Genomic DNA, 24,514 nt, shown 5'->3' on the forward strand with positions numbered 1-24,514 from the left:
ATTTAAGCTTGTATCCCATCTAGGGAAAAAGGACTGGAAAGAACTGTGTATTGTCATAGAAGAATAGGTCACAAAACGAGCCTTATGCCTTTGTACAACCGACAACAAAGTGAGATGAACCATTGATCTTCTTACAAGACATTAACTATCTTACTAAGAGGTAATTTTAGCTTTACAAAAAACACGATTGAGAGGATTACTAGAATTTTCGGTTGTCCCTAGCACAGGTCAACGCTAATCTCAGCTCTCTCTGCCTCACAATGAATATGATCGGGCTATACACAGCGGAAATCAAGCCTAATTCCTGAAAATAAGGTGCCATCCAATTGAGAAAACGACACTGGCGTTCATCAACAATGGATCGACAGCTAAGGAAAACGCATGAAATGACGATACTAGGACAAGACGTGACAGCCAGAGAGGTAACTCCGATAACTAAAGTGCGAGTGGCTTGCATTATGATTCGACTTAGTTTCCTTTTATCCACGTGAACAGACATTGTCCGGGTGGATTGACGGTTTGATGCTCCTACCTTCCCTTTGCCGGTGGTGTCCAGTGGAGCGTTACGAGATGAGCAGATTGTTCGATATTCACAGAGCAGGTTCTTCGTCTCTCGATAGACGACGAAATTGAAAATAGTACAGGCGAAGTATAATAGAGATGTGGTTATCGTAACCAATTTGACACGGACGAGCCACACCTCGCAGCGCAAGGTTCTCAATCCGGCGAGGTAGGCAAAGTTCTGAACAAAACCAGTAAGCAACGAGCTGAAAATGACTATGCCACAAGCCAGACGCTCTGTCATCTTCCTGCGATGAAACAACGGATGTTTGATGGCGACATATCGGTCGCCCAGAGCGAGCAACAGATTCAATAGCAAGAGAGCTTGCGGAAGAGCAGAACAGACAACGTAAGCCTGACAAACCGATTCAACGGGATAGAGACACCAATAAATCAGTTCGATAATAGCAACGACAAAAAATGACATGTACGAAAAAATGATGCCCAGCAAGAAGACGATGCGCGGTTTCGTACGGAGCTGATGATTGCCGATTAGTGCAACGGCGATGGATGCGTTCAGAGGTATTCCGATGCAACAGCAAATGCATTTTGAGATCATTAGGCCGTTTAGATCAATGGGATTGTACACATCTCCATTCTCGTTGAGGATAACATCTTCGCTTGCGCTAGTGTTGTTATTCATGACTGTAGGGTAACATATGCTTAGAATAGGGCCCTTCTTGTTTTTAAAAAAAAAAACCAAATTAAAAAATTTCCCTTTTATAAAAAAAAAAAAAACCCCCCAAAAAAAAAAACCCTTTTTATAAAACCCCCAAAAAAAAAAAAAAAAAATAATTAAAAATTAAAAAAAAAAAAAAAAAAAAAAAAAAAAAAAAAAAAAAAAAAAAAAAAAAAAAATATAAAAACAAAAAAAAAAAAAAAAAAAAAATTTAAAAATTAAATAAAAAAAAAAAAAAAAAAAAAAAAAAAAAAAAAAAAAAAAAAAAAAAAAAAAAAAAAATAAAAAAAAAAAAAAAAAAAAAAAAAAATTTAAAAAAAAAAAAAAAAAAAAAAAAAAAAAAAAAAAAAAAAAAAAAAAAAAAAAAAAAAAAAAAAATTTTTTTTTTTTTTTTTTTTTTTCAAAAAAAAAAAAAAAAAAAAAAAAAAAAAAAAAAAAAAAAAAAAAAAAAAAAAAAAAAAAATTTGGCGGGGGGGGGCGGCGCCGTTTGGGGGGGGGGGGGGGGGGGGGGGGGCCGGGGGGGGCCGCCCCCCCGAAAAAAAACCCACCCCCCAACCCCCAAAAAAAAAAAAAAAAAAAAAAAAAAAAAAAAAAAAAAAAAAAAAAAAAAATTTATTTTTTTTTTTTAAAAAAAAAAAAAAAAAAATTTTTAAAAAAAAAAAAAAAAAAAAAAAAAAAAAAAAAAAAAAAAAAAAAAAAAAATAATTATTTTTAAAAAAAAAAAAAAAAAAAAAAAAAAAAAAAAAAAAAAAAAAAAAAAAAAAAAAAAAAAAAAAAAAATTAAAATTATTTTATTATTTAAAAAAAAAAAAAAAAAAAAAAAAAAAAAAAAAAAAAAAAAAAAAAAAAAAAAAAAAAAAAAAAAAAAAAAAAAAAAAAAAAAAAAAAAAAAAAAAAAAATAAAAAAAAAAAAAAAAAAAAAAAATAAAAAAAAAAAAAAAAAAAACGGCCTAGAATATTTTTTATGTTAGCAAATTAAGATACAAGCCTTAAAGTTGGTGATTGAGTACTACCTTTGTACGCGTTATCAGCTGACTTTACGCTTTGGAAGATGCAGTTTAGGCTCAGGAGGCTTAGCGAAGTCTCCTATTTCAACCAATAATCAAGATACGATATGTCGGTCAATTTGACATTTGATCTAATTTATATCTGCAACCTGTTAGTAATTAGAAGCATCTTTTCTCGTGAGTTTGCGCGGTAGACGAAAACAGAAAAATATCCGAAGCTTGTCACATCTGCGCCATGGGTTTTCACTGCGGAGAAGGGCGATGGTTATGAAACAAACATAAAACTGGGGCAACAGCAAAAAAACTGCATCGATACATATTGGCAATCAGTAACGACATGCGCTACAACACACGACATGGCAGGGACCCCAGTGTTTTCCAAAACATGTTTCCTTTACGCGGCTTGTACTGGAATTTACGTGAACAAGTTGTCTCGTATTTCGATACTAACTTCAACAGTCGAACAAATCTCCCCAAAAATTCCACGCGTTAAACAATGCATTGATGTCTCGCTAGTATTCGCGGTTAACATTCAAACCCCGTTGATTTGCTACTACCATCCAGGCAACTTTACACCCATTTGACGGATCGTCTCCATTCAACTCGTACCATTCCATTCTCAACCTTTAAGTGAAATCGCTGGAACGCTGTTGACCATAAAACGACCTTTGTCATTCGAATGAATATTGATAAAAGATTTTAACGATATTGTTAGAGACCCAATGAGATTGGTCTTTGTACGCCGCAGACAGCAAAGCAATGCATAACAGAAATAAGCTATTGACGGTACGGCTATTGAAAACAATTTTCATGAATGAGCCTTATTGCATTTAGCAGGTGAATAGTACGGCGATTCGACAAAGGCGATGTTGAATTGGTAACTATCGTATAGTTACCCTGTCAAGAGGAAACAACATGATAGTCGGCGCCGGGTATTTTTACATTAGAGCTGACGGAAAGTATTGACGAACAAAAGATTTTCTAAGACGGCAACAAAAGGCACAGCTTGGGAAGCAAAATGCATCTACGAGAACGCATGTGCGTATAGCTTTATGGCAAAGCCGAGTATGACCGGTAACTGGAGCGGTCTTGATGCACAGACGGCGGCGTATGTTCATAGTTCGAGGGGATTACACTCTGGCTGTTGTCATCATACCAGCATGGACGTACGACGTGAACACGGCTCTACAATTGTTTCCACTTTATACGTTCTTCAGGTAAAGAAATCGCCGCACGAAACCTATAGATGTGAATTTGTTGTAACAAAGGTACGCGCAAAAGAGGACATTGATATCGGAACGTAAGACATGCAACGTATTCTCGGTGGATTGGTTAGTGCTTTGGCACGTGGAGAAAGAGGACGCTAAGGAAATGCACTAACAGTAACCATTAAATTCACCGGCAGACGTGTGACTTGCTATGAGACTCGATAAAATGCACACTTAAACGATATACCATCTGGAAAATAGATTCAATTCGATAGAATAGCTTCAACAAACCAATGCCACTATATGGCGACGATCGAAAATCTCGGTCAGCAGATTCCCAATAGCAAAATGTTGCACGAGGAAGCGGTTGGGCCGTGGGAATGGCAATCGGGACGTTAGAAAGGCCTTCCGATGGCGCACGAGACTGCGTTTGACGATAAGGTAGACGTCGACGCCGATGGCAGAAAGGATTGCACGAATTCTCGATACAAGTCCGGACTAGGTCTTCTCAACAATGCTAATGCTGTTGTTCATCTTGAACTTTCTCCGCCACAGCATTTCCATTGCCAACTAAGCGGATTAGTTTCATCGGTCAGTAACCTAAATAAACAGAGGTGAGTACAGAATCACGTTTAGACAACCCAAGACAGAATGATTTTTAGGATAAGCCTTTAAAAGAAAGATGGTTTTGCGCTGGTAAATTTCGTCTATTCTGAGATGGACACTACCGAATTCTCATTCGGAACTGATATTTTGGTTGATTGTGTTATTATTAGACCAACTGATAGTTGATGCACGCGAAGGAATCGATATTCCCAATTATAAAATACGTTCGTGAATTTACAGCGCTAGAAGAATATCCCATTTGCGAATTGTTATTGTCCAAATGTCTGATTTGAAATGCTAAAAACAGCAACTCTTCAAAATTACTAATCCAAATGGTTTTGCTATTGCAATATCACGGATTCTACTGTTTCTGGAAGGTTCACCTATCGGTGATTTACACTCCAAACGACCTTGCACATGCAGGATAAACTAGAAATGGAATGATTAAGAATCTAATGCTTGTGTGAACAAGCAATTGTAACAGTTTAAGTTGGTAATTTGAGGAGATAGGCTGCACAATGGTACGAACCGACAACTATTTCCCGGAAGACTTGGAAATTCCTGTGACAGAAGTGATGATGTTCCACTGTAACAAGAATGAAGAAACACAACCTAAGCTAAACTAACTCTGTCAGGATGTCGCATTCTTAAATTTGAATTCACCCAACAGCCTAGGCTTTGAAGATCTTAATCGCTATTGTCTTAACAATCCACCTTTTGGGAAACGAATTCAATTGGTTTGTTAACCTACCCAAAATGGCACAAAACATGCTGCGACCGTGTCGGACATAGTACACAGATTATAAACCACCGCAATAAGAAAACGTAGAAGCATACCATGTAAATCTAGCTCTTACCAAACGATTTGCGTACGATTCCTCTTTTTTCTTTCGTCATGAAGTTGTTCAAAAAGCAGATTTCAACAAGTCGATGGCCACAACGATGAAAAAAAGCCGGCAAAGCCAAAATTCTGGAAAAAATAAAATAAATATTAGATAAAATTGGGGTTTGATGAGTAAATCTATCACAGTTAAGGTAAAAAGACCATACTCACAAGGAATAATTGTTATGATAAACATTGTAAAAAAAAAAAAATGCGACGTCGTGGAATGCATTGGAAACTAAACTTTCTGATACAGCCAATTTCGACAACCTGTAACAAATGTAACGAACCTTCAAGTATTAATTCGATTCGATAGTTCCAACATTATTTACTTTTGAAATGTATTCTTGACTCAGCCATGACGTAGACCCCTTGCGAGTTTATAGTTTACTCCAACTGATTAATCATATGGATTGTTAATAAAATAAATAATCTTATTCAACCTTAGCTCTTTTTTCTTAATACTTTATTTGAACGGAAGCTTTCAGCTCTATTCAACAAAAGAAAATGGTTCTACTTACTCGTTCACGAACTACTGCTTTTCTAACAACATAAACAAAATAATTCAAAATAGAATTTTTTTTTAATGAATCAGTTTGAAGCCAAAGATATTTATATACTTTACGTAAAGGTTTATCGTATCAAAAAATAGAACAGCATGATTTAAGAACCTGGAATCTATCATCGACGTCACACACTTTTCGTTACTGACTGCAATTTTCAAACGGCCTCCAATCAAAGCCTGAAGAGTGGCACTGCATTTGCATCAATTAATTCTTAACATTTTGCTTTGGCAGAAGAAAACAACAAGAAATATTGTTACCCATCATAAATCTGTTGATCTCCAACTTGTTGCAAAAGCAAAGTGCTTCCTCTGTCACAAGCGTAGATGTGTCCCCACATGAAGCGTGTCCTAGGTTCTCTCACACATCTAAATGACGTCAAACAATTATTTCAGTTTATACAAGATGCAGTGTGACATTTCTCACGCAATAGGCTGCTAGGTATTCGCTATTCGGGATGAAAAGGCGAAAGTGGGAACAAAGTAATTTCGATTTCAACGACCACATTTGTAGCGTCGCAACACGTGCTCGACACAAGCTGCGTAACCTGTGCTAACTACCCCAGAAAATCATGGATTTTATTTTCAAATTTACCGTTATGTCGGCAAAGCAAATTTAGTAATCACTTGGTCAAAAGTTAAAAGTTACTATGAGAAATACCTACAGACGTGAAATGTTTATAAAGATAACACCTATGAATTTTAATAATCCAATAACGAGGGTAAATATAGGTACAGGACACACAAGCAATTTCATCTCAGAGCCAACAACTGATGCATATACAAGATTTTTTTTACCATCAGACACGTGGCTTGGAGATTTCGATGGCAAGTCTTCAAAGATTAAAAATCGTCCACGTCCATCCTTCGTCGCCATGATGTCGTTTCACAGCTTTGCTACGTCGCTCACGTAAATCACCATGCCAACGTACTAAGAGGGTGATCATATCAAGATCTTCTCGACCATAAAAAAACGAGATAAGATTATAGTAAAACTTAATCAAGTTGCTTTTGTCGAAAGACACTGGGCTCCATTCGAGGGGAAAATCTACTCTTAACTGCGCAGATAAAAATAAAAGATGAACAAATTGCAGAACAACCTTGGGCAAAAATTAAGCCTTTCTCAACCCCCTTCACAAGGAGGGAAAAATCATGGCCGCCATTAGCCAATGAGGTTCGAGAGCATGGTGGATGAGGTTGGGTGAGGAAAAGTCAGAATCCTTTTGATTTCAGTTGTCAATTTGTCAATGACTACTTAAATTTAAGTACTTTGAGAGACAAGTTCGTGCAGGTAATATGCTGAAAAAAGTTTAAAAAATCATATTCGTATTTCAATTTTTGTGTATAATATTGGTTAGGTTCATGCAACAGTGCATTTCCTCGTGGCTTGAAAGTCGTTGGCTCGTACCAGCTCGTACCAACCGAAATTTCCGGATCGCCTACGTTTATGCTTTGAGGCTTTACACGATTTGAACGACTATGTGATAGTGAAGGTATCTACTTTGGTATGCTGCAGAAAAGAAAACAATTACATTTTCCTACTTAATAGGGTCAGGTACCTTCCAAAATATGACACGCTCTTGTGCTCATTCCCTTTTTTAATAATTTAGAGCTAAACTATCGTCGAAAAGATCTGGAATCGATTGAAATTCAAAGCAGACGACTTTCGAACCCAAATTGTTTATACCAACGTTTTCAAAGATGTTTACATTTTGGATGGTTGCATTGTTTATGCTCATTGGATCTTTATTACCAAATATTGTGAAATGGGTGAGTTTTTTATTCAATTCTGATATATTCTCTTATTTAGTATTAGGTTCTATGGAATAGTTTGACAAAGTCTAAATTTCTAAACAGAGAAGATTTTACTTATGAAACATGTAAATGCACTTTTTTCTAATCAAAAAGATTGAGATAAGATAAACTTTTATTTTGCAGATGACTGATCATATAGTTTTATTACTCTCATGAGTTTCATCATTATGTTGGTTCACCACCCCTGTGACTTCAACCGGAATCCTTGTCCGGTTAAGATAGCAATTGCGTGAAATCTGTGTTTGCTAAAACTAATGCTTTCTGAAAATTTTACCTTTTTTTAGAGCACAGACTTCATATTCAAGGTAACCGATGAAGAAAAAAGGATTAGGGAAGAATTCAAAGAACTCAGGAAAGAGTTGGCTGGTATTTCTGCTGTAGATGAATTTGCACGTTACGCCCGCACTCAGCGAAAAATGAACAAGCTCGACGAGCAAATCCAAGCTCTTGGTCAGTCGAGAATGGACGATCGGGAATCTATCAAATGGAAATTTACTAAAACCATCCAAATTATCAATGTAACGTGTAGTATATGAAAATATTTTCAAACGTCATTGAACTCTGGTTTAAGTCAACTCTCGTTTGCTTGTCTGACAGGGTGCCGTTCTCGTCTACCTTGCTGTCACTCAACGGTACGAACCAGTTTTGACTGGACTTTCTGACTGGTTCTGGCCGCTGAATATCGTGCTCAGTTACCCCACCGGGATCGAAGGCGCTCTCAGCATTGTTTTCTGGTTATTTATATGTAACAACGCCTGTCGGGTACTCATCAAATGAAAACACTTGCACGTGGTGAATACACGAATTTCCGAATGATTTTTATTTTGAAAGAAATAAAGAAAAAAAAGGAAAAATTAAGCGTTTCTTAATTGTGAAAATGGAAAAAAATTTGTATATAAAAAAAAAATTTCACTCAGGAAAATTTGCACTTGCTGAAATCCATTTCGGGATGTTGTTCCATGAACCTGTTGAAAATAGAAACCAGAGGCTCACTTTTCTTGGCCTTAAATAATGACTTAATTAAACGTATACTTTTTCATCATGTCTTGTTTCTTTTGCTCTTCGGATGTCGGCAGCCCCATTTCCTTCTGGCGCTGATCGTACATCATTTTCTCGACGAGGCCCCGTGTCTCTCCGTCCAAATCGGACAACTTAGACGGTTCGGGATTGATCTTTTTCGTGTTGATCTCTGGATCGGACACGACCAAACGACTCCACCACTCCATCTTGTTCACTTTTTCGAGCGTGATGAGCACCGTCTGCTTGTCTTCAAGCAGCCAAGTTGATTCCTCCATCTTGACGTCGTGCAAGAGCCGATCGTCGATGATGGCCGGTAGTTGATTCTTGACGGCAACCTTGAGATGATTCTTCTGGATATCTACCGTAAGGTCGCGAGAACGAAGTCCGGCCTTGGGCAACGGGATCCGCACCTGTACAGCAAAAAATAAAAAAAAATTAAAAAAATGTAATTATTAACTGAATCATAGAATGACCCACCCTAAGGCACTACAGACAGTTTTAAGAGATTATCGTTTGGTGTTCTACCTGTTGGGAGGGACTGGTTGATGGGGAGAAGAAAAGCAAGAGTGTAACAGAGGAGGAGGAGGAGGAGCGGAGAGAGAGAGAGAAGGGGGGTTTGGTCCGTTTGGAAGGAGAGGTCGTGGATCAGTTACACAGAGTGAGTCCACCTTTACGGTTGCTTTTTTCTCATTTTTCCCACAACAAAGTAGGAAATAACAAACACCCAGGAAATATTCAAAGTGACGCGAGAAAATGTCATTCAACGGCAACTGGATTCCATCCAACGCTCATTTCCTTTCGCCCGTCGCTCAAGTCCATCGCCAATATCTCCATCATCAACAGGAGCAGGTTAGGTTATTTAAAAAAAAAGAAAAGAAAATCTTGTACAGTTTCAATCACAAGACTTTGATTGCTTCTGGGAACAGTTGTGCGTTAAGAGAACGTGACATGTGAGGACGGCGGAATGCCAAGGCCGAATGGCAACAGATTCCTGGGGTTAACGTACTGCTTGAGACACACTACTGCTTCTCTTTTTTTTTCCGTTGTCAACACATGTCATAGTCTCGTGCTCGTGGTGCCATTATACAAAGGTAGAAAATGAAGAGGTAAATGACCTCACCCTTGACCTTGACTGTCCGTGATAAAGGAAACCAGTTTCAATAGGGAAAGAAAAAAACGAATCTGGTTGCCGTAGAAGCTTTCCAGCTGGGCCATAGTTATCCGGGAAAACCCATCATTTTTTTTCTTTCTAAAAATCTTCTCGTAATTCAACGGACCCGTTATTTTCTAGATTTGGAGAAACAAACTGTTTTTTTTTTTTTTTTTTTTTAGTGTGAGGTAGTTTCCAAGAAAGGTAGGAGGTTGTTGGGGACGAATGGGCCGAAATATCGGAAAGATGACGTATAGATAGAAACATGGACCAACAAATTCTCTCGCCCCTTAGCGTATTCGCATTTTTGCTAGATGACCTTCTACAAGTGTCCTCCCAAAAAGGGACAAATGGCCATCAAGTTCAACAGTTAAAACACAACGGAATTCTAAGCTGTACTGGCGATATCAAATGAAATACGATTTGACAAAAACATTAAGAAAACGATAATTTCCTAAAAACGCGTATAGACAATACGATTCACCTAAGAGATTCGAAATTTCCACAGTCACTATTGAACTCGCTATTATGCATAATATAATACCCGGGGAAAAACCAGTTGGTGCGGAAACGCACCAACGTCGCGCCTACCCATTATTACAGCCTCACCATACAAAGAACCTACAGGAGAAATAATAGAGGTAGAGTACATAGACTCGCCCTGAGGGGCAAACACAAACAAAACTTTTCTTTAATAGATCAGCGAGGAATACCAGTCCTCTTACCCCTTTCAATTTTTTCTTCGTTTTCATACGGCAAATTTTGTTTGCTGTGCCCGGACTTGGCGAGTTTAATAAGAACCTTGAACTCTGTCGTGCTCTATCATTGTGGGGATCAAGACGCGGCGCCTGTCCTTCATTTCATGCAGCATTGTATCAACTATTTCGAATTTGATCAACGAAAAAAAAAAATTTTTTTTACAGGGAACTCTTCACATTCCTCGACCTGTTCTCACTGTCGTCCAAATGCCTGAGGAACAAAATAGCTTGGATAGTATCAATTTACCGCCTACACCACCTTCGTCATCGCCTAGCAATGAGCTGACAATGTCCGTCTCAGGCAGCTACATTTACGACCGATGCGGCACGCCGACGAGATTCACCTTATTGGGAGAGTCGGGAGCTATCACCCGGAAAAACCGAACTACGCCCACCACTTGTCAACTGTCTCTCACGTTTTGTACTCTGGCGCTTTTGGCTTTGGTGGGCATGATTGTCTACATGGAAGGTAACTTTTCTTTCATCTATTGGAACCTTTGAAATCTAGCGCATTAAACTACTTATAATTGTTTGTAGTGTACATGAATGAACGCCGAGTCTAAAGCTAATGTTTACCTCAATGTCGGAGAGCGTCTGCGTCCATCTATAATTGGGAAGATCACACCCATTGCCAGCATTGGGTTTGAGCTTGCCAGCATCCTGTGGATCTTCTTCCTCTTCATCCTTTTTCGTGGCGTCGACGTCCTTTGTGGCTGCTTTAGCCACCACCTTCGATGATTCCTTTTGTTGTTGCATCATCTCGGCGGCTTCTTCATCCGTCAATTCTTTGATTTTCGGCTCGAGAGCTTCCCGTTTTTCCTGCTCTTTTTCTCTGCGTTCCTTGATTTTTCTTTCACGTTCCTCGACTTCGGCTCGTTTCTTGGCTGTTTCCTGGTCTGCTTTGACTCTATATTTGTTGAACTTCTCCATCAGCAGCTGAAGCAACAAGAAAGTGATCATCAGTTCTCGTACAAAAAGAAAAGAAAACGTTTTAAATCCCGCAAGAGACCAAATCATGCTATGTCAGAATAAATCATGCTATTAATATTTATTGCCTGTGTTTTGCTGCTTTCAGACATACTTGTATGACATGTTTTCATGAATTCTGTCTCTCGGTTTCTCTTTAGAGTTGTTCCCATCAAAATACATGTTTGGCCTATTGGGGCAGCATCAGTCATTTATTATTACCTTTTCGGCTGCTTGAATTCCAGCACCAGTATAAAAATCTGTTTTTCGACACAGGAAACTGAAGATCGTGTCCAACAACTGAAAATAAACATTTTAATATACATAACAAATTAAGCATGGAACAGGAAACAAAAATCACATGACAAAGAAATATTATTACATCTTGGACACCTCCTTCATGTTGGGTGGCTATGGACAACAAAATTCCATCAAAAGCTTCAGTTTTATCAGCCATTATGCTTTGAAACGTGTTTCACGTGTTAAAATTCGAGAATCTTCCGGCCAAAATTTTCCCTGCAACTTCGAACGGACGACGTTTTGATAGAAAACACGAGCTTGGTAACCAGCGTTGCGGACACAATAATAAGTAGTACGAAAGAAAAGTCAGAAGATATGTAATCATGTTTCACGTACTTAAATTTTAAATGTTTTTAAAATCTAATCAATTTTTAAAATATAAGGATAACTCCATTAACATGTATTGTTACGCAACGTTGCCTTAAGACCAAAACATGGCCGTATGGTAAAGGTGGGCTAAAACTGTGGGGCGGTCTGCGAGCGATCCTGAAATAAACACTGACGTGAGTTTTATGGGAATTGGAGAAGACCCATTCTCCAACTGTGAACCGTCTCCCTTTGGGAATCGAAAGCTATTTCTTGTTTTAATTTCCAGCCAAACGTTTGCAATAGACAAACTAATTGGTTTATAATTGGTTATGGTTTGCTAAGTCGATGTACGCTTGGATATTTCACGTTCTTCTACTATTGTTTATTCCCACCTACGCCTCGAACATTAATGATGCCAGACGGTAGTGCTTTTGCAAGTACGATGGTTCTTTAGTTTTTTAGTTTTCTTTTCACTCTCAATTTGCTGTAATATGAAACCGATATTGTTCTTACTTGTTTGTTCAGGTTGAATGGATTGTTACCAGTAATGGACTCCATTGAACTCACACAATTTGGACTCAAACAACTATTTTACCAGGTAAAGCAAGGCTTTCCTGAGGTGCCTGATTCTGTTGTCAATGATTGCATCAGAAAGGTAATATCCTGGTTGGTAAATTGTGTTGCAGAAATTCAGCCACCATCGTTTATATATCGTACAGGCTTGTTACAACAGGCAAGCTGCAGAAGCCCTACTGCAGAGAGAGGCTCCAAAATATGGCAGGTTTCCTCTCGTCAAGAAAACAACTCAGGGAAATCCCAAAAGCCTTTCGGCTGGAAATTCACCACTTGACGGTGGACCTAAATCTCTCGGTGACTGCGTGACACCTACCAAATTTCCTCCAGCACTGCCAGTCACACCACCGGTGGCTGCAGCAGCAGCTGCATCTTCCCGTCCTAGTCCGCCGATCTACAGTTCGCCACTTTATCGGCCTGACATTGATTTGTCACTGCCTCCTCCAGACATCTCCAGCGGGTGGGAAACGAAAGCTTCGTCCCAAGTACAAGTCTTTTGCGAACAGCCGAGATCATCCACGTCAGTCAATGTGATCTTGCAACCCTCCGCCGACACTCTTCCCTACGTCACCTACTCATCAGCCTCCACCGATCATCACAGAGGATTACACTCACAGTTACAAATTACAATCAGTCCTCAAGGTATGGAAACTCTGAAAAGAAAGTTGGCGCTTGACTATTTAATTTTGTAAATGCTGAATTCGCAAAATGATAGGAGGATCAGTATCGGCCGTTCAGCGATCTAATTTGCTTTCTCCATGGCATTACGGTGCGGTGCCTGTACCGAATGCAGGCAACGTGAACGGCCTCAACCAACAGTGCACCTCTTCGTTGAGCTTACCTGATCAGGCGGAGCACATCAAGGAACAATGCAAACGACGAGAATCTTTGCGTCGCTCCTTGGATGAGGATCGCCAACAGTTGATCCTGTTGCGCCGCAAGGTCGAAAACCTTCAAGAAGAATTGACGAAAGAAAAACGACTCCTCGACACGAGCGAGAGAAATAACGTACCCCATAGAGAACAACGATTACCACCAGCGCCACCTATTGGCCGGATTCTGCCACACTATCCGCATCAACTCCAGCGCCAACAAGCCGTAATCGCGCATTTTTGGAAACGTCATGAATCATTTGGACATTTATTATTATTATTATAATTTTTAATTTTATTTAAATTTTTTTCGGCAGGTGGTTGACTTGGAAAACCTTAAAGGTGAAGTGCACAACTTGGAGGTGGATTGCCAGCGGATGTATCAAGAGCTGGTCACGCGTAACAGCGAAACCCCTAATCCATCAACTAGTGTGTCTCCTCCTCAACCATCATCGACTGGCAGCACAGCGTTATTTAACGGAATGCCGCTGCCAATAGCCAGTTTGACGGAGGAGGAGGACGATGAATCGGACGGCTGGAACTGCAGCCGTTGCACCTTCCAGAACCACCCGGCGCTGAGCAAGTGCGAGGAATGCGAATCGCCACGTTCCGTCTCCAGCCCGCCATGCGTTTCTTCTTCTTCTTCTTCGTCTATCGTTACCTCTTCAACGCAAGGTGATGTGCTGTCTATGCCGGGCAGTAATAATAAAAATCCTAGTCATAATAATAATAATACTAGTACTAGTCGTAATAACGTGGTGGGTTGCTTTCTCAAGCGGACGCAGCCGGAGATGGCCAGGTTATTGTTGTTGTGCTTTTATTGGCTTGTTCTGACCTTTTGCTTATTCTACCAATTTCTTGTCCTCTTTTTTCGGGTGTGGTGGTTGTGGCTTTCTCTATTCCCAGCAGGGGTGATGGCCGTCCGCAGCTTTATACCGTACAGCCGTAGGCCGGGCAACATTCACATCCACGTCCGTCACCGTCCGCGTAAATACCAAAATCTCTCCTCTCATTTTGCACTTTTCGCAACCATTTTTGAAACGTATTTTCCGGCGCTTTTATTGGCTTTTGAAAACCAACGTAAACACTGCCGCTTTTTTTTTTTTGAAACTCTTTCTCTTTTTAGTTTTTAGTGCCATCCGCAAAGCAAGCTTAGCTCACATAGACAACACACACAAAAAAAAACTAACCATAACAGTCAACTCGTTTCTGTTTTCTTTTTTTCTTTTGTTCCAGGGACGATCCAAGGGTGGGGTGTCTAAAAAAAAAAACAACCAATCAATCGGCTCGGATTTTATTCTTTTCCTTTCTTTAATGGCAATTTCTTTCTTTACAAAAAAATTTAAAGAATAAAAAAAAAACAAACAAACAAACTGCGGCCTCATCGGACGGGCCTGGCTCTGCATCTTTGCGATTCATCATAAAGAAATGGCCCGAAAGGAAAGACGACAACGGCCGTTTTCTGAATATAATTATTATTTTTTACTTCTTCCTGGTGCAGCAAAGCTCATTCGTTTTCGATATTCATATTCTGAAAAAGAAAATTCTGTTCGATGAATGAAACATGGATTCGTTCATTGTAAAATCCTCTGTATCATCCCTCTCCCCGAATTCACGTGTGTGTGTGTACATATTATATACTTATCGATCATTTGCATACATTTGCACATCTTCCGTTGAACGGAGTGTGGTCGTCTGCATTTTAATCATTTCCTAGTTACAGGTGCGCTCTCCGGGGCTGGTATATCTTTATTTGTTAATCGTATAAGAAAAAAAGGTAATTTTGTTTGATTGCGTTTTTCTATTTTATTTTGGGTCATTGCGCTTTAATTGTTTATCCTTTTATTTTTTTCTCTCGCACGTTTAGACACGCATATGCAAGAATTGCAGTGTTCGTGACAGAGAGTCAAATGCAATCCGCGTTATTTTGTTTCTTCGTCCGAATTGGAACGTGAAAACCCTTTTTTGCTTCTGGTGAACTGGAACGCCTCAGGCAGTTTACGGTGCACTTTGGGCCATGGACGATGACAGACGTGGTCTCAGGGCCGTAAACTTTGTGTCTGGCAGGTGACTAACAAAGACTGAGATGCTCTGTTTAACGAAAAAGCAGGTGAGACGATAAATCAATGAATAATTCAACGAGAAGCGTGAAAACCTGTTTTTCTTTTTTCTTTTTCTTTTACCGGTTGAAGGTTCGGTGCGGTGGACGGCCACAGGTAACAAAAAAAAGCCGAGTAGCCCGTAGTGAGGTATATTGCGGAGGCGATGACTGAAAAAGGAAGCGCCGTTACACTGCGAGCACGCAATCCATAAAAGGTTGCCATGTTCGGGTGATGGCGGATTGAGGCACCTGACAAACAGCCAGGGCCTTTGTGTTTGTTGATTCCTTTTGCGAATAGAATGGAGGTCAAGTCAGAGTCATGTTTTCCTGATCAAGTGACAGGTGTTTGTGGAAACATTGTCATCGAACAGTGAATTCATTCCATCCATTCATCACCTCACAATTGGTGATGAAGCCTTGGCTCGGTCTATGATTTGAATCATCTTTAAGTTGTTGATTAGTTATTTACTGCACATTTTTTTTTTTTAGTACTACGTTGGGAATTTGAGAGACATTGTTTTTGTTTCATAATCCGGAACACAGTGTGTATTGTAATCGTGATTAGTGAATCGAACGTTAACACGAGGGGATTTTTAGAAAGGGAGAAGAACTCGATTTGAAAACTCACTCGACTGGATGGGGGGTGGGGAATGTTTTAAATAATAAAGCCACAAATAGAAGACAGGTAAAAAAGAAAGAAAGAAAGAAAAATGGAAATTTTTAAATTACCAATCACCAAACAAAACAAGATTTTTTTTTTTTCGCGTTCGACTTTTGGGGGTGGACGGCACGCGATTCGACTGGGGATTTTTTTGATGTTTTTTTTTTTTCTTTTTTGAAAATTTTTGTTTCTTTAAAAAATCCCAACCCAAAAACAAGAAAAAGTTTCGTTGCTGTTTTTTTCTTCGAGCACGAAAAATGGCGAACGGAGGAGGAGAACAATAAAATTATCAAATGTGAATTGAACGCAAAAAAAAAAACCGAAAACAAAAACGAATAAGGTGGTGGAGGGACATCATTTGCTGGGGAATCAAATCAATCATCAATCGAAAAATAAAAAATAATCATCTTGAAGACACACAAAATATTATTTGAAAAAAAAAATTAAAAAAAGAAATGTGCTTTCCTTTTGAAGGGCGTGGCTGGATGGCTCGTTGTGCGTCTCCGTTTCATTCTTTTGCGATTTAATTGGGGCTGGGGGCAGGGTTCATTTGCATTCCAAACGTATTTTTGTGTGTGTGTCGTTGTTGTTGAACGCAAGGCACTTTTGAATGTGTGTGTTTTGTTGCTTTCTCGATGGGAGGCGCGGTGGCGGTCTAGTTGGGACGTTTAAAATTTGATGATGCGCCGGCCGAGGGATCTCAAACCGAATTTGGACTTTGTGCGGCTGTTGACTCGTGACTCGAAACGGGCGGAGGCCGGTTTGGTTTCAGCATCGGCGGAGGTGACGACGATGCCAGCGGACGAGTCGTCCTGCGATTGGGGCTTCTCTTCGACGTCCGTCTTGTCGGCTGAAGCGGCGGCGGCGGCGGCGGCGGCGGCGTCGTTGTCGTTGACGAGGATGTACTCGACTTTGCAGTCGGTGTTCTTCTTGGTCTCGTCAGCGACCGGTTCAGCTACCGGCTCAGGTTCGGCAACTTTTTCTTGCTCTTCAACGACGACGGGTTCGGCAACTTTTTCTTGCTCTTCAACGACGACGGGTTCGGCAACTTTTTCCTGTTCAACGGCAACGACGGGTTCGGCAACTTTTTCCTGTTCAACAGCGACGTCGGGTTCGGCAACTTTTTCCTGTTCAACAGCGACGACAGGTTCGGCAACTTGTTGCTCTTCTACCACGACGGGTTCGGCAACTTTTTCCTGTTCAACAGCGACTTCGGGTTCGGCAACTTTTTCCTGTTCAACGGCAACGACGGATTCGGCAACTTGTTCGGACCCTTCTACCACGACGGGTTCGGCAACTTTTTCCTGTTCAACAGTGACGTCGGGTTCGGCAACTTTTTCCTGTTCAACGGCAACGACGGGTTCGGCAACTTGTTCGGACCCTTCTACCACGACGGGTTCGGCAACTTTTTCCTGTTCAACAGCGACGTCGTGTTCGGCAACTTTTTCCTGTTCAACGGCAACGACGGGTTCGGCAACTTGTTCGGACCCTTCTACCACGACGGGTTCGGCAACTTTTTCCTGTTCAACAGCGACGTCGTGTTCGGCAACTTTTTCCTGTTCAACGGCAACGACGGGTTCGGCAACTTGTTCGGACCCTTCTACCACGACGGGTTCGGCAACTTTTTCCTGTTCAACTGCAACGACGGCTTCGGCAACTTTCTGTTCTTCGGTTACGACAGGTTCGGCAACTTTCTCCTGCTCGACGGCAACGGGTTCGGCAACCTTTTCTTGTTCTGCGGCGACGGGCTCGGCAACTTTCTCCTGTTCAGCGACAGCTGCGGGCTCGGCAACCTTCTCCTCTTCAGCTACAACGGGTTCGGCAACCTTCTCCTCTTCAGCTACAACAGGTTCGGCAATTGTTTCTTGTTCAGCCGCAGTGTGTTCAGCAACCTTTTCCTGTTCAGCAGCAGCGGCTTCGGCCACCTTTTCTTGTTCAACAACAGCAGGTTCGGCAACCTTCTCCTCTTCAGCTACAACGGGTTCGGCAACTTTTTCTTGTTCTGCAGCGACGACAGTTTCGGCAACTTTCTCCTGTTCAGCAACAACGGGTTCGGCAACCTTCTCCTGTTCAGCTACAACGGGTTCGGCAACTTTCTCCTGTTCAGCTACAACGGGTTCGGCAACTTTCTCCTCTTCAGCTACAACAGGTTCGGCAACCTTTTCTTGTTCAGCAGCAGCGGCTTCGGCCACCTTTTCTTGTTCAACAACAGCAGGTTCGGCAACCTTCTCCTGTTCAGCGACAACGGGTTCGGCAACCTTCTCCTGTTCAAAAACAACGGGCTCGGCAACCTTCTCCTGTTCAGCGACAACGGGCTCTTCGATCTTCAAATCTTCAGCGACGGGCTTTTCGACTTTCTGGTCGGACTCGACGGCCTGCACTTGGCCGGCCTCTTCTTCGGGTTGGGCGGCCGTGACGCGATCGGGAATGGCGATGACAGCGGCCGGCTTCAGCGATACCTGGGCGTCCCCTTGATGGCCGACGGCGAGGCTGCCAGACGAGACGACAATCTCCTCGCGGTAGATCAACGGCTGCTGCTGCTGCTGCTCAACTGGATCTTTGACTTGCGAATCGGCTTGCGGCAACGGGACGGGCTCGGCCGACTGGACCAGTTCCACTTGCATCTTCTCCAGCGAGTTGTCTTCGTTGGATTCGGTGGCCGTTTCCGCTTTCTCGGTCGATGCGTTCTCGGCCGAATTGTCCTGTTCGTTCGAGTTGTCCGCATTCAGAGTCACCTGGACGGGTGTGCCAACTTTGGTCGGCTGGCCAGCCTCCAGGACGGCCAGGACGGTGTCCTGCTGGTCGACTTGGCTGGGAGCAGCCAAGTCGGATTCGATCCAGACTTCGGGTTTCTGGAAGGTGGGCGTAGCTGGGAATGGCCGTGATGCTAGCTGGACGGCGTCCTGCTCCTGAGTCGACTGGCCGGCCGGGGATACGTGCACCCAGATTTCCTGCTGGCCGACGGGTTTGGCTTCCTCAACGGCCACTGGAACGCCAGCGTCTTCTTGGGGTTTCTGTTCGGCTTCAGCGACGGGCAGGGGATCCACCTGGACGACATCGGCGACGACTGGAGTCTCAGGGACAGCTTCCTGGACAGCTTCCTGGACAGCGGCGACTGGAACAACATCTTCCTCGGGTTTCTGTTCGACTTCAGCGACGGGCAGGGGATCCACCTGGATGACATCGGCAACAACTGGAGTTTCAGTAGCTGCTTCCTGGACAGCGGCGACTGGAACAACATCTTCTACGGGTTTCTGTTCCACTTCGGCGACGGCCAGAGGTTCGACCTGGACGACTGGAGACAATTCGACGACTTGCTCTTCGTCAGCAGCAACTGGAACTTGGACGGCAACCTGGGCAGGCTCAGCTACTGGAACACCAGCGTCTTCTTGGGGTTTCTGTTCGGCTTCAGCGACGGGCAGGGGATCCACCTGGACGATATCGGCAACAACTGGAGTCTCAGGAGCTGCTTCCTGGACAACGGCCACTGGAACACCAGCGTCCTCTTCGGGTTTCTGTTCGGCTTCAGCGACGGGCAGAGGATCGACGTGGACGACATCGGCGACGACTGGAGTCTCGGGAACGGGTTCGGCTTCGACGGCGGGTTCGGCAACAGCGACGATTTGTTGTTCGATGTCGGAGACTGGGTCGACGGGCACGAACTCAACGACAGCCTCGGGCTGATTGGCGTCGGCAGAGATGAGTGGAACGACGATGGCACCTGCATCAGCAGCCTGGACAATGTCGGACTCGGCCAAGGGTTCGGCAACTTGAGCCGTTTCGCCTACTTGGAAAGCGGTTTGGGCAACTTGAACGGGCTCGTCAACGGCTTGGGCCTCGACGGGTTCCTCAACCTTTGTGGATTGGCCAACCTGATCGGCGATGGCCGACACGGGTTCGGCAAGTTCAGCCACCTGAACGGGTTCGGCAACCACAGCGATCGGCTGGACTTGGGCTTCAACAACGGGTTCGACGGCAGCCATGGGGGCCGGCTGGTCATGTTGAACGACTTGTTCGGCCGCAACGGCCTCTTGGCTCTCGAAGGACATTCCCGACGGTACAACCAACGGGCTCAGTTCGGGCTGATCGAAATCGGCCTCCGATTGGGCGGCGAACTGGGCCTGCGCCACAGCGCCCAGGAATCCGTCCTGAGTGGCCGGCTCTTGCAGTTCGGGTTGCTCTTCATCTTGCGGCTGCTGCTGGTTGACGTCAGGTACGAAATTGCCAACCAATTTGCTTAAATCGAACTCCTCTTCTTGTTGTTGTTGTTGTTGCTGCAGATCATCTTCGTCGTGATCCAGCACAAGGACGACGGGTTGTTGAGCTTTCAACCCTTCGTCGGCCACGTTGGGCGCCACGACGGCGATCACGCCCGCAGCTGTTGGCTTCTGCACCGACGATTGCCCATCGCCAAAAGGTATTACTTTAGTATTCTTTTCTTTTTTCTTTTAATATACGATTGCTTTTTAAACTATTTTCAAAAATTGGGTTTTTTTGGCAGTTGTTTTCGTTTTTTTTCATTAAATAAAAAAATGCACAACGATGCCGTAGGATAGCATTTGAACGTGGGGGCATTATTTCTCTTATCAGCCACCTGTCTTTTGTTTTTCTCCACCGCTCTTAGGTTTGACATCGAAATCACGACATAAAACATATGAATTAGCCTTGAGCAATGAGGAAAAAATGTAGGAAATGCCACCCCACGTTTGAGTGGCCATTCCCCCATCGTTCAAGTTGGTCAAAGCGAACGGCATCATTCGATCGTGTGGTTGAGTTGGACGTGTTCGCAACTCATCATTTGACAGCGATCCAAAATGGCCTCGAAATAAAAAAAATCGAAAAGAAAAGACAAAAATGTTTGGGTTCTTACCGATTGAGGTGTGGCCACGAAACGGGGGAATGAAGACCAGCGGGGCCATCCGAACCCGTTCAGATAGGCCGATTGGTAACCGAGTGATGACGGGTAGCGATAACTGGACGGCCTGCTGTTGTATTGTTGATTTCGATTGTAACCGCTGTAGTAACTCGGATAGCCGCTGTAAGGGGCGCTGTAGTAGTCATCGGCCGAGAAACCAGCCGGCCCGTAGTAAGCCGATGTCGGGTAATAGCCGGCCCGTTGCGGATAATATTGACGCTTGTAAGGAGCGGCGTCGAGGACCACTAGGACAGTAGCCAATAGGACAGCGACCTTTTTTTTTGTTTTTTTGGGTGTGTGTGTAGCGGGGTAGGAAGTAATAAGGAAAAGTGTGTTTAAATATCGCGCTGTTTGTTGAATTTTATAAAAATCTATGCGATGCAAATATTTGAAAATGTCGTTGGGGAAATTACGTTTACGACATGGCCGCGTGTTGCGTCATCCCATATACAAATAGTACACGTCGAATGATTCGGGAGGAAAAGGAAAAAAAAATGGCCTTGAAGTGGTGACTTTATTCAATGGCGAGCAAACAAACGGATGAGCAATCGGCTGTGACTCTTCTTCATTTATTTTTATTATCTGAAAAGCTCTTGCCATTGGATTCGAAACCCCTCGTGATGCTTCGACAACGTGCTGGTGCGTGACTAGACCACCAAAAAATGTGTTTTTTTTTTTAACTTCTTCCCAATTTGAGTACGTACATCAGTTGTCGTCTTGTCCTTTTATAGACATCAAGACAAGAAAAAAAACAATAAAGGGCAGCTGTTAACCTTCTGGGAAAGGGCGATCGCATCTTAAAAACGGCCATAGATTTGGCAAGTCAGCCGTGACTGGTACCTGATGTCTACCTCTTTTTTTTCTAATACGAAACGACTTCTTTTTAATGGCCTTTCATTTCCACGAATTCGAAAAAGGGAAGATCAAGTTCAATAGAACAAAAAACATCTTCCCAGGTCATTTCTTTCCTTTTTTGTTTTGAAAAGGGGGGCGTACAATCGCAATTTTTACTTTTGATTGCACTTTGATAAGTTCAAATACCTTATGACTTGACATTTCTTTCGGGGAAATGATGTGGACAAGAGTTCAACATTTGGAAAGAAATGCGCAAAATGAAGATGAAACCGGTTCAACGATTTCATCAACTTGTTTTTCACAAGTTCGAAAACGAAGCGCAATTCCATTTCTTTACAATCGAATTTAAATTCAAAGCGCAATAGAGTTTTGAAAAGAATGAAACTTACGTGGAAACGCATGTTGTTTCTTCAATGAAAATCCTGGCTGATTAATTGAGATATTTCGATGGAACGGCGACTTTGTTGGGAAGTGACTTGTTCGGATGATGAGCACCGACTGGCGGTTGGACGCTGCCGTTCCACAACTTTTGAAGGAAATTTTTTCAGGTGAAAAAAACAAAACAAAACAAAAAAAAAGGCGGCCAGGAAGGGGAGGAGGACAGGGTGAAGAGGGTGGTCCAGTAGTTTCTATGTCGTTCCGCGTGTGTGTCTTCCGGCTGTGACCTTGCACTTGCTGCTTCGTGAGTTTCATTCGTCTGCCAGCCGAAGGCGATTCTTTTCCCCTCCGACTTAGGGATGAGGATGTTCGACGACAAAGCCGAAGAACTGCTGCTGCCCTGGCACCGCCTTCCATTCGGCTAGACCATCAGCCGCTCTCACCTGGCAGGTTTGGCTCCTCCCCGACTTACGGACAGAGAAACAAAGTGGAGGAACCTTGAAGCTTCTTCTTCCCGAAAAAAAAAAGAGCCGATGAAAATGCTTCAAAACACATACGCACGTAAACACAAGGAAGAGCTGATGATTGCAAATGCGTTTTCCTTTTTTTTTCTTATCGTTTCTCTTTTCTCCTATTCCAAAAAAACGCTCCGGATATGGCGAGCTTTTTAAACTTGGGCAGGGGGGGGGGGCTCTTTTGTTCCTATCGATCCATCTATAGAATTCCAAATGAAAACAAAAAAATAAAAAAAAGGATAGGCCATTTTAATTCCTATATGTACGAACGTTTGAAATCGAAAGGTTGATGGCCCTCAACAATTTCTCTTTTCTCTCCTTCCTCCTTGGAAATTTTCTTTTTTGAAGGGTCAGGAGAGTTGAGAGGCCCAAGTTCAAGGTTACCGTCGTTATGCGTTTGTTGAGAGCACAGACATCACGAAAAGAAAGGACGTTTTCCTTTAAGATTTTAACGAGTCAGCAAACCGGCCCGTCTGTACATTTCGCCCCTCTTTTGTTTGTTTGATTGGTGCGACGAACCAACTGCTTTGCGTGCGTGTGCCCTTATCAGGTGAACTTGATGATGACCCAGCTCTTTTTTTAAATTCATTCGCTCGTCCTCCTTCTCTCTCAATTGTTTTGTTGTTATTCTGCGCACTGTGCCAACAGATTACGCACACGAATACACAAACAGTTCCGACTATACCACAACGCCTTCGGACCATGATGATGCAACTGGTTGAAATTATTATTCGGGGGGGAAACTCACGTTGTGATTGCGCGGTCGGAAATCCCGATGTCAGCAGTCCAATCGTGACCAACAATTGGGTTTTTAACTATTTCGCTTTGGCCTATCGAGAAATAGGCTCGTCTTATATGTTCGGTTTGCCCCAAAAACACGTTCTTCTCGTATGCAAATGAGTCCGTAGTGTTTTCTTTTCAACGCAATGAAAGAAACTTGTTTTCGTTGCTTATCATTGGGGCAAACTGCAATTCCAGATTGAAAAAGGAAAAAAAAAAAAATGGTTGATTTACACGTGATTATATATCCCGCATTCTTCGTGTAGAAATTGATGCAAGGTCGACTAGTGGCGCCACAACAAAAGAAAAGCCGTTGGTTGTCTCCGAAATTGTTCCAGTCTCAAAAAAAACAAAACAATGGCCCTTTTTCTCTATAAAAAAAATAAGAATAAAAGAATAAATTCCCGTTTTGTGTGTCAGCCACAATTTCGTGATAATAATCACGATTTTCCGAGTTGCTGTGCATCTATACGGTCTACGTAGATCATCTCCTAGCAGAAACAGAATCTGATGCATATATAGGCGCCTCTCGTCTATAATTACACGCGCTGCTGCTGCCTCTTTTCGTAAAAAAGCGCAAGAAATGGCGCGCTCATGTCTCCTGTTTATACATAAGGTGCTGATGCACGTGGAACAAATGAATTCTTGCATAGTTTTTGGTGCGGTGAGAGCCCAACCCACGTCCCCCTTTTTTTTTATATTTTTCTTTCAATGTGTTTTAAAGAACCTGATGCTTATTATGGCGTTGGCAAGAAATGCCGTGCGTGTATAGAGCTGAACATCACGCTCCCGATGGCTTTTCGGGACGTTGGTGTCGTTGACCCGCCATGCACCGGCACCTTGGCCGCTCATTCTTTCTCAGCTGCTGTGTGTTGCGACAAGTCACTTGAGCGCTATATATACGAAATAAATGAATATAAGAAACAAGGAGCGGCTCGCGATTAAATATTCATTTCGAAACAACAACAACAAAAAACAGAATGGACGTGAAATAGAGCGTTTTTTCGGGACTGCATATAACTATATCAACTTGAATTCAA

The 24,514-nt window shown here is 42.5% G+C and overlaps 6 protein-coding genes and 1 long non-coding RNA gene across 23 annotated transcripts; 4 read left to right on the top strand and 3 right to left on the bottom strand.

The window, feature by feature from the left end:
• Positions 1-31: 31 nt before the first annotated feature.
• LOC116930064 lies at positions 32-1,229 on the bottom strand. The gene has a single exon (XM_032937422.2). It carries the CDS (start codon positions 1,202-1,204, stop codon positions 200-202), a length of 1,005 nt encoding a protein of 334 aa, XP_032793313.2. The 5' UTR covers positions 1,205-1,229; the 3' UTR covers positions 32-199.
• A 5,439-nt stretch (positions 1,230-6,668) lies between these two features.
• LOC116930067 (guided entry of tail-anchored proteins factor 1) lies at positions 6,669-8,137 on the top strand. Of its 3 annotated transcripts, none has more exons than XM_032937426.2 (5): positions 6,669-6,797; positions 6,865-7,056; positions 7,117-7,276; positions 7,606-7,839; positions 7,919-8,137. In XM_032937426.2, exons 3-5 carry the CDS (start codon positions 7,208-7,210, stop codon positions 8,096-8,098), a joined length of 483 nt encoding a protein of 160 aa, XP_032793317.2. In that variant the 5' UTR covers positions 6,669-6,797; positions 6,865-7,056; positions 7,117-7,207; the 3' UTR covers positions 8,099-8,137. The 3 variants fall into 3 exon arrangements, with proteins under 3 accessions (XP_032793317.2, XP_045032910.1, XP_045032915.1); XM_045176975.1 differs by having other exon boundaries at positions 6,865-6,999; positions 7,056-7,276; XM_045176980.1 differs by lacking the exons at positions 6,669-6,797; positions 6,865-7,056; positions 7,117-7,276 and adding exons at positions 7,326-7,386; positions 7,445-7,533.
• On the bottom strand, positions 8,115-13,377 carry LOC116930066 (nuclear migration protein nudC). Of its 2 annotated transcripts, none has more exons than XM_045176959.1 (5): positions 13,239-13,377; positions 11,438-11,515; positions 10,826-11,185; positions 8,354-8,751; positions 8,115-8,286 (listed from the first exon to the last, which is right to left on the bottom strand). In XM_045176959.1, the coding sequence occupies exons 3-5, from the start codon at positions 11,177-11,179 to the stop codon at positions 8,235-8,237; spliced, it is 804 nt and encodes a 267-aa protein (XP_045032894.1). In that variant the 5' UTR covers positions 11,180-11,185; positions 11,438-11,515; positions 13,239-13,377; the 3' UTR covers positions 8,115-8,234. The 2 variants fall into 2 exon arrangements, with proteins under 2 accessions (XP_045032894.1, XP_032793316.1); XM_032937425.2 differs by lacking the exon at positions 13,239-13,377 and adding an exon at positions 11,598-11,772.
• LOC116930068 lies at positions 8,847-11,426 on the top strand. Its single transcript, XM_032937427.2, has 3 exons — positions 8,847-9,190; positions 10,415-10,718; positions 10,787-11,426. The coding sequence occupies exons 1-3, from the start codon at positions 9,095-9,097 to the stop codon at positions 10,810-10,812; spliced, it is 426 nt and encodes a 141-aa protein (XP_032793318.1). The 5' UTR covers positions 8,847-9,094; the 3' UTR covers positions 10,813-11,426.
• Positions 11,909-14,950, top strand: LOC116930062 (TGF-beta-activated kinase 1 and MAP3K7-binding protein 2). Of its 11 annotated transcripts, XR_006649515.1 has the most exons (8): positions 11,933-12,246; positions 12,350-12,479; positions 12,544-13,039; positions 13,113-13,495; positions 13,587-13,944; positions 14,046-14,068; positions 14,179-14,256; positions 14,506-14,950. XR_006649515.1 is itself a non-coding variant. In XM_045176916.1 (7 exons), the coding sequence occupies exons 1-6, from the start codon at positions 12,170-12,172 to the stop codon at positions 14,216-14,218; spliced, it is 1,608 nt and encodes a 535-aa protein (XP_045032851.1). In that variant the 5' UTR covers positions 11,931-12,169; the 3' UTR covers positions 14,219-14,256; positions 14,506-14,950. The 11 variants fall into 11 exon arrangements, 10 of the variants coding, with proteins under 10 accessions (XP_045032859.1, XP_045032851.1, XP_045032837.1 ...); XM_045176916.1 differs by having other exon boundaries at positions 11,931-12,246; positions 13,587-14,068; XM_045176902.1 differs by having other exon boundaries at positions 11,931-12,246; positions 14,046-14,256.
• Positions 14,951-15,106: 156 nt separating this feature from the next.
• Positions 15,107-16,081, top strand: LOC116936339. The gene is made up of 2 exons (XR_004401697.2): positions 15,107-15,379; positions 15,462-16,081. It is a non-coding gene; the product is annotated as an uncharacterized LOC116936339 (long non-coding RNA).
• On the bottom strand, positions 15,888-22,347 carry LOC116930059 (calphotin). Of its 4 annotated transcripts, none has more exons than XM_045176873.1 (4): positions 22,191-22,347; positions 20,902-21,219; positions 18,310-20,419; positions 15,888-18,147 (listed from the first exon to the last, which is right to left on the bottom strand). In XM_045176873.1, exons 1-4 carry the CDS (start codon positions 22,200-22,202, stop codon positions 16,700-16,702), a joined length of 3,888 nt encoding a protein of 1,295 aa, XP_045032808.1. In that variant the 5' UTR covers positions 22,203-22,347; the 3' UTR covers positions 15,888-16,699. The 4 variants fall into 4 exon arrangements, with proteins under 4 accessions (XP_045032808.1, XP_045032814.1, XP_045032803.1 ...); XM_045176879.1 differs by having other exon boundaries at positions 15,888-17,241; positions 17,602-20,419; XM_045176868.1 differs by having other exon boundaries at positions 15,888-16,996; positions 17,033-20,419.
• Positions 22,348-24,514: the final 2,167 nt, after the last annotated feature.

The sequence above is a fragment of the Daphnia magna genome, linkage group LG1 (assembly GCF_020631705.1).
Source record: "Daphnia magna isolate NIES linkage group LG1, ASM2063170v1.1, whole genome shotgun sequence".
Classification (NCBI taxonomy): domain Eukaryota; kingdom Metazoa; phylum Arthropoda; class Branchiopoda; order Diplostraca; family Daphniidae; genus Daphnia; species Daphnia magna.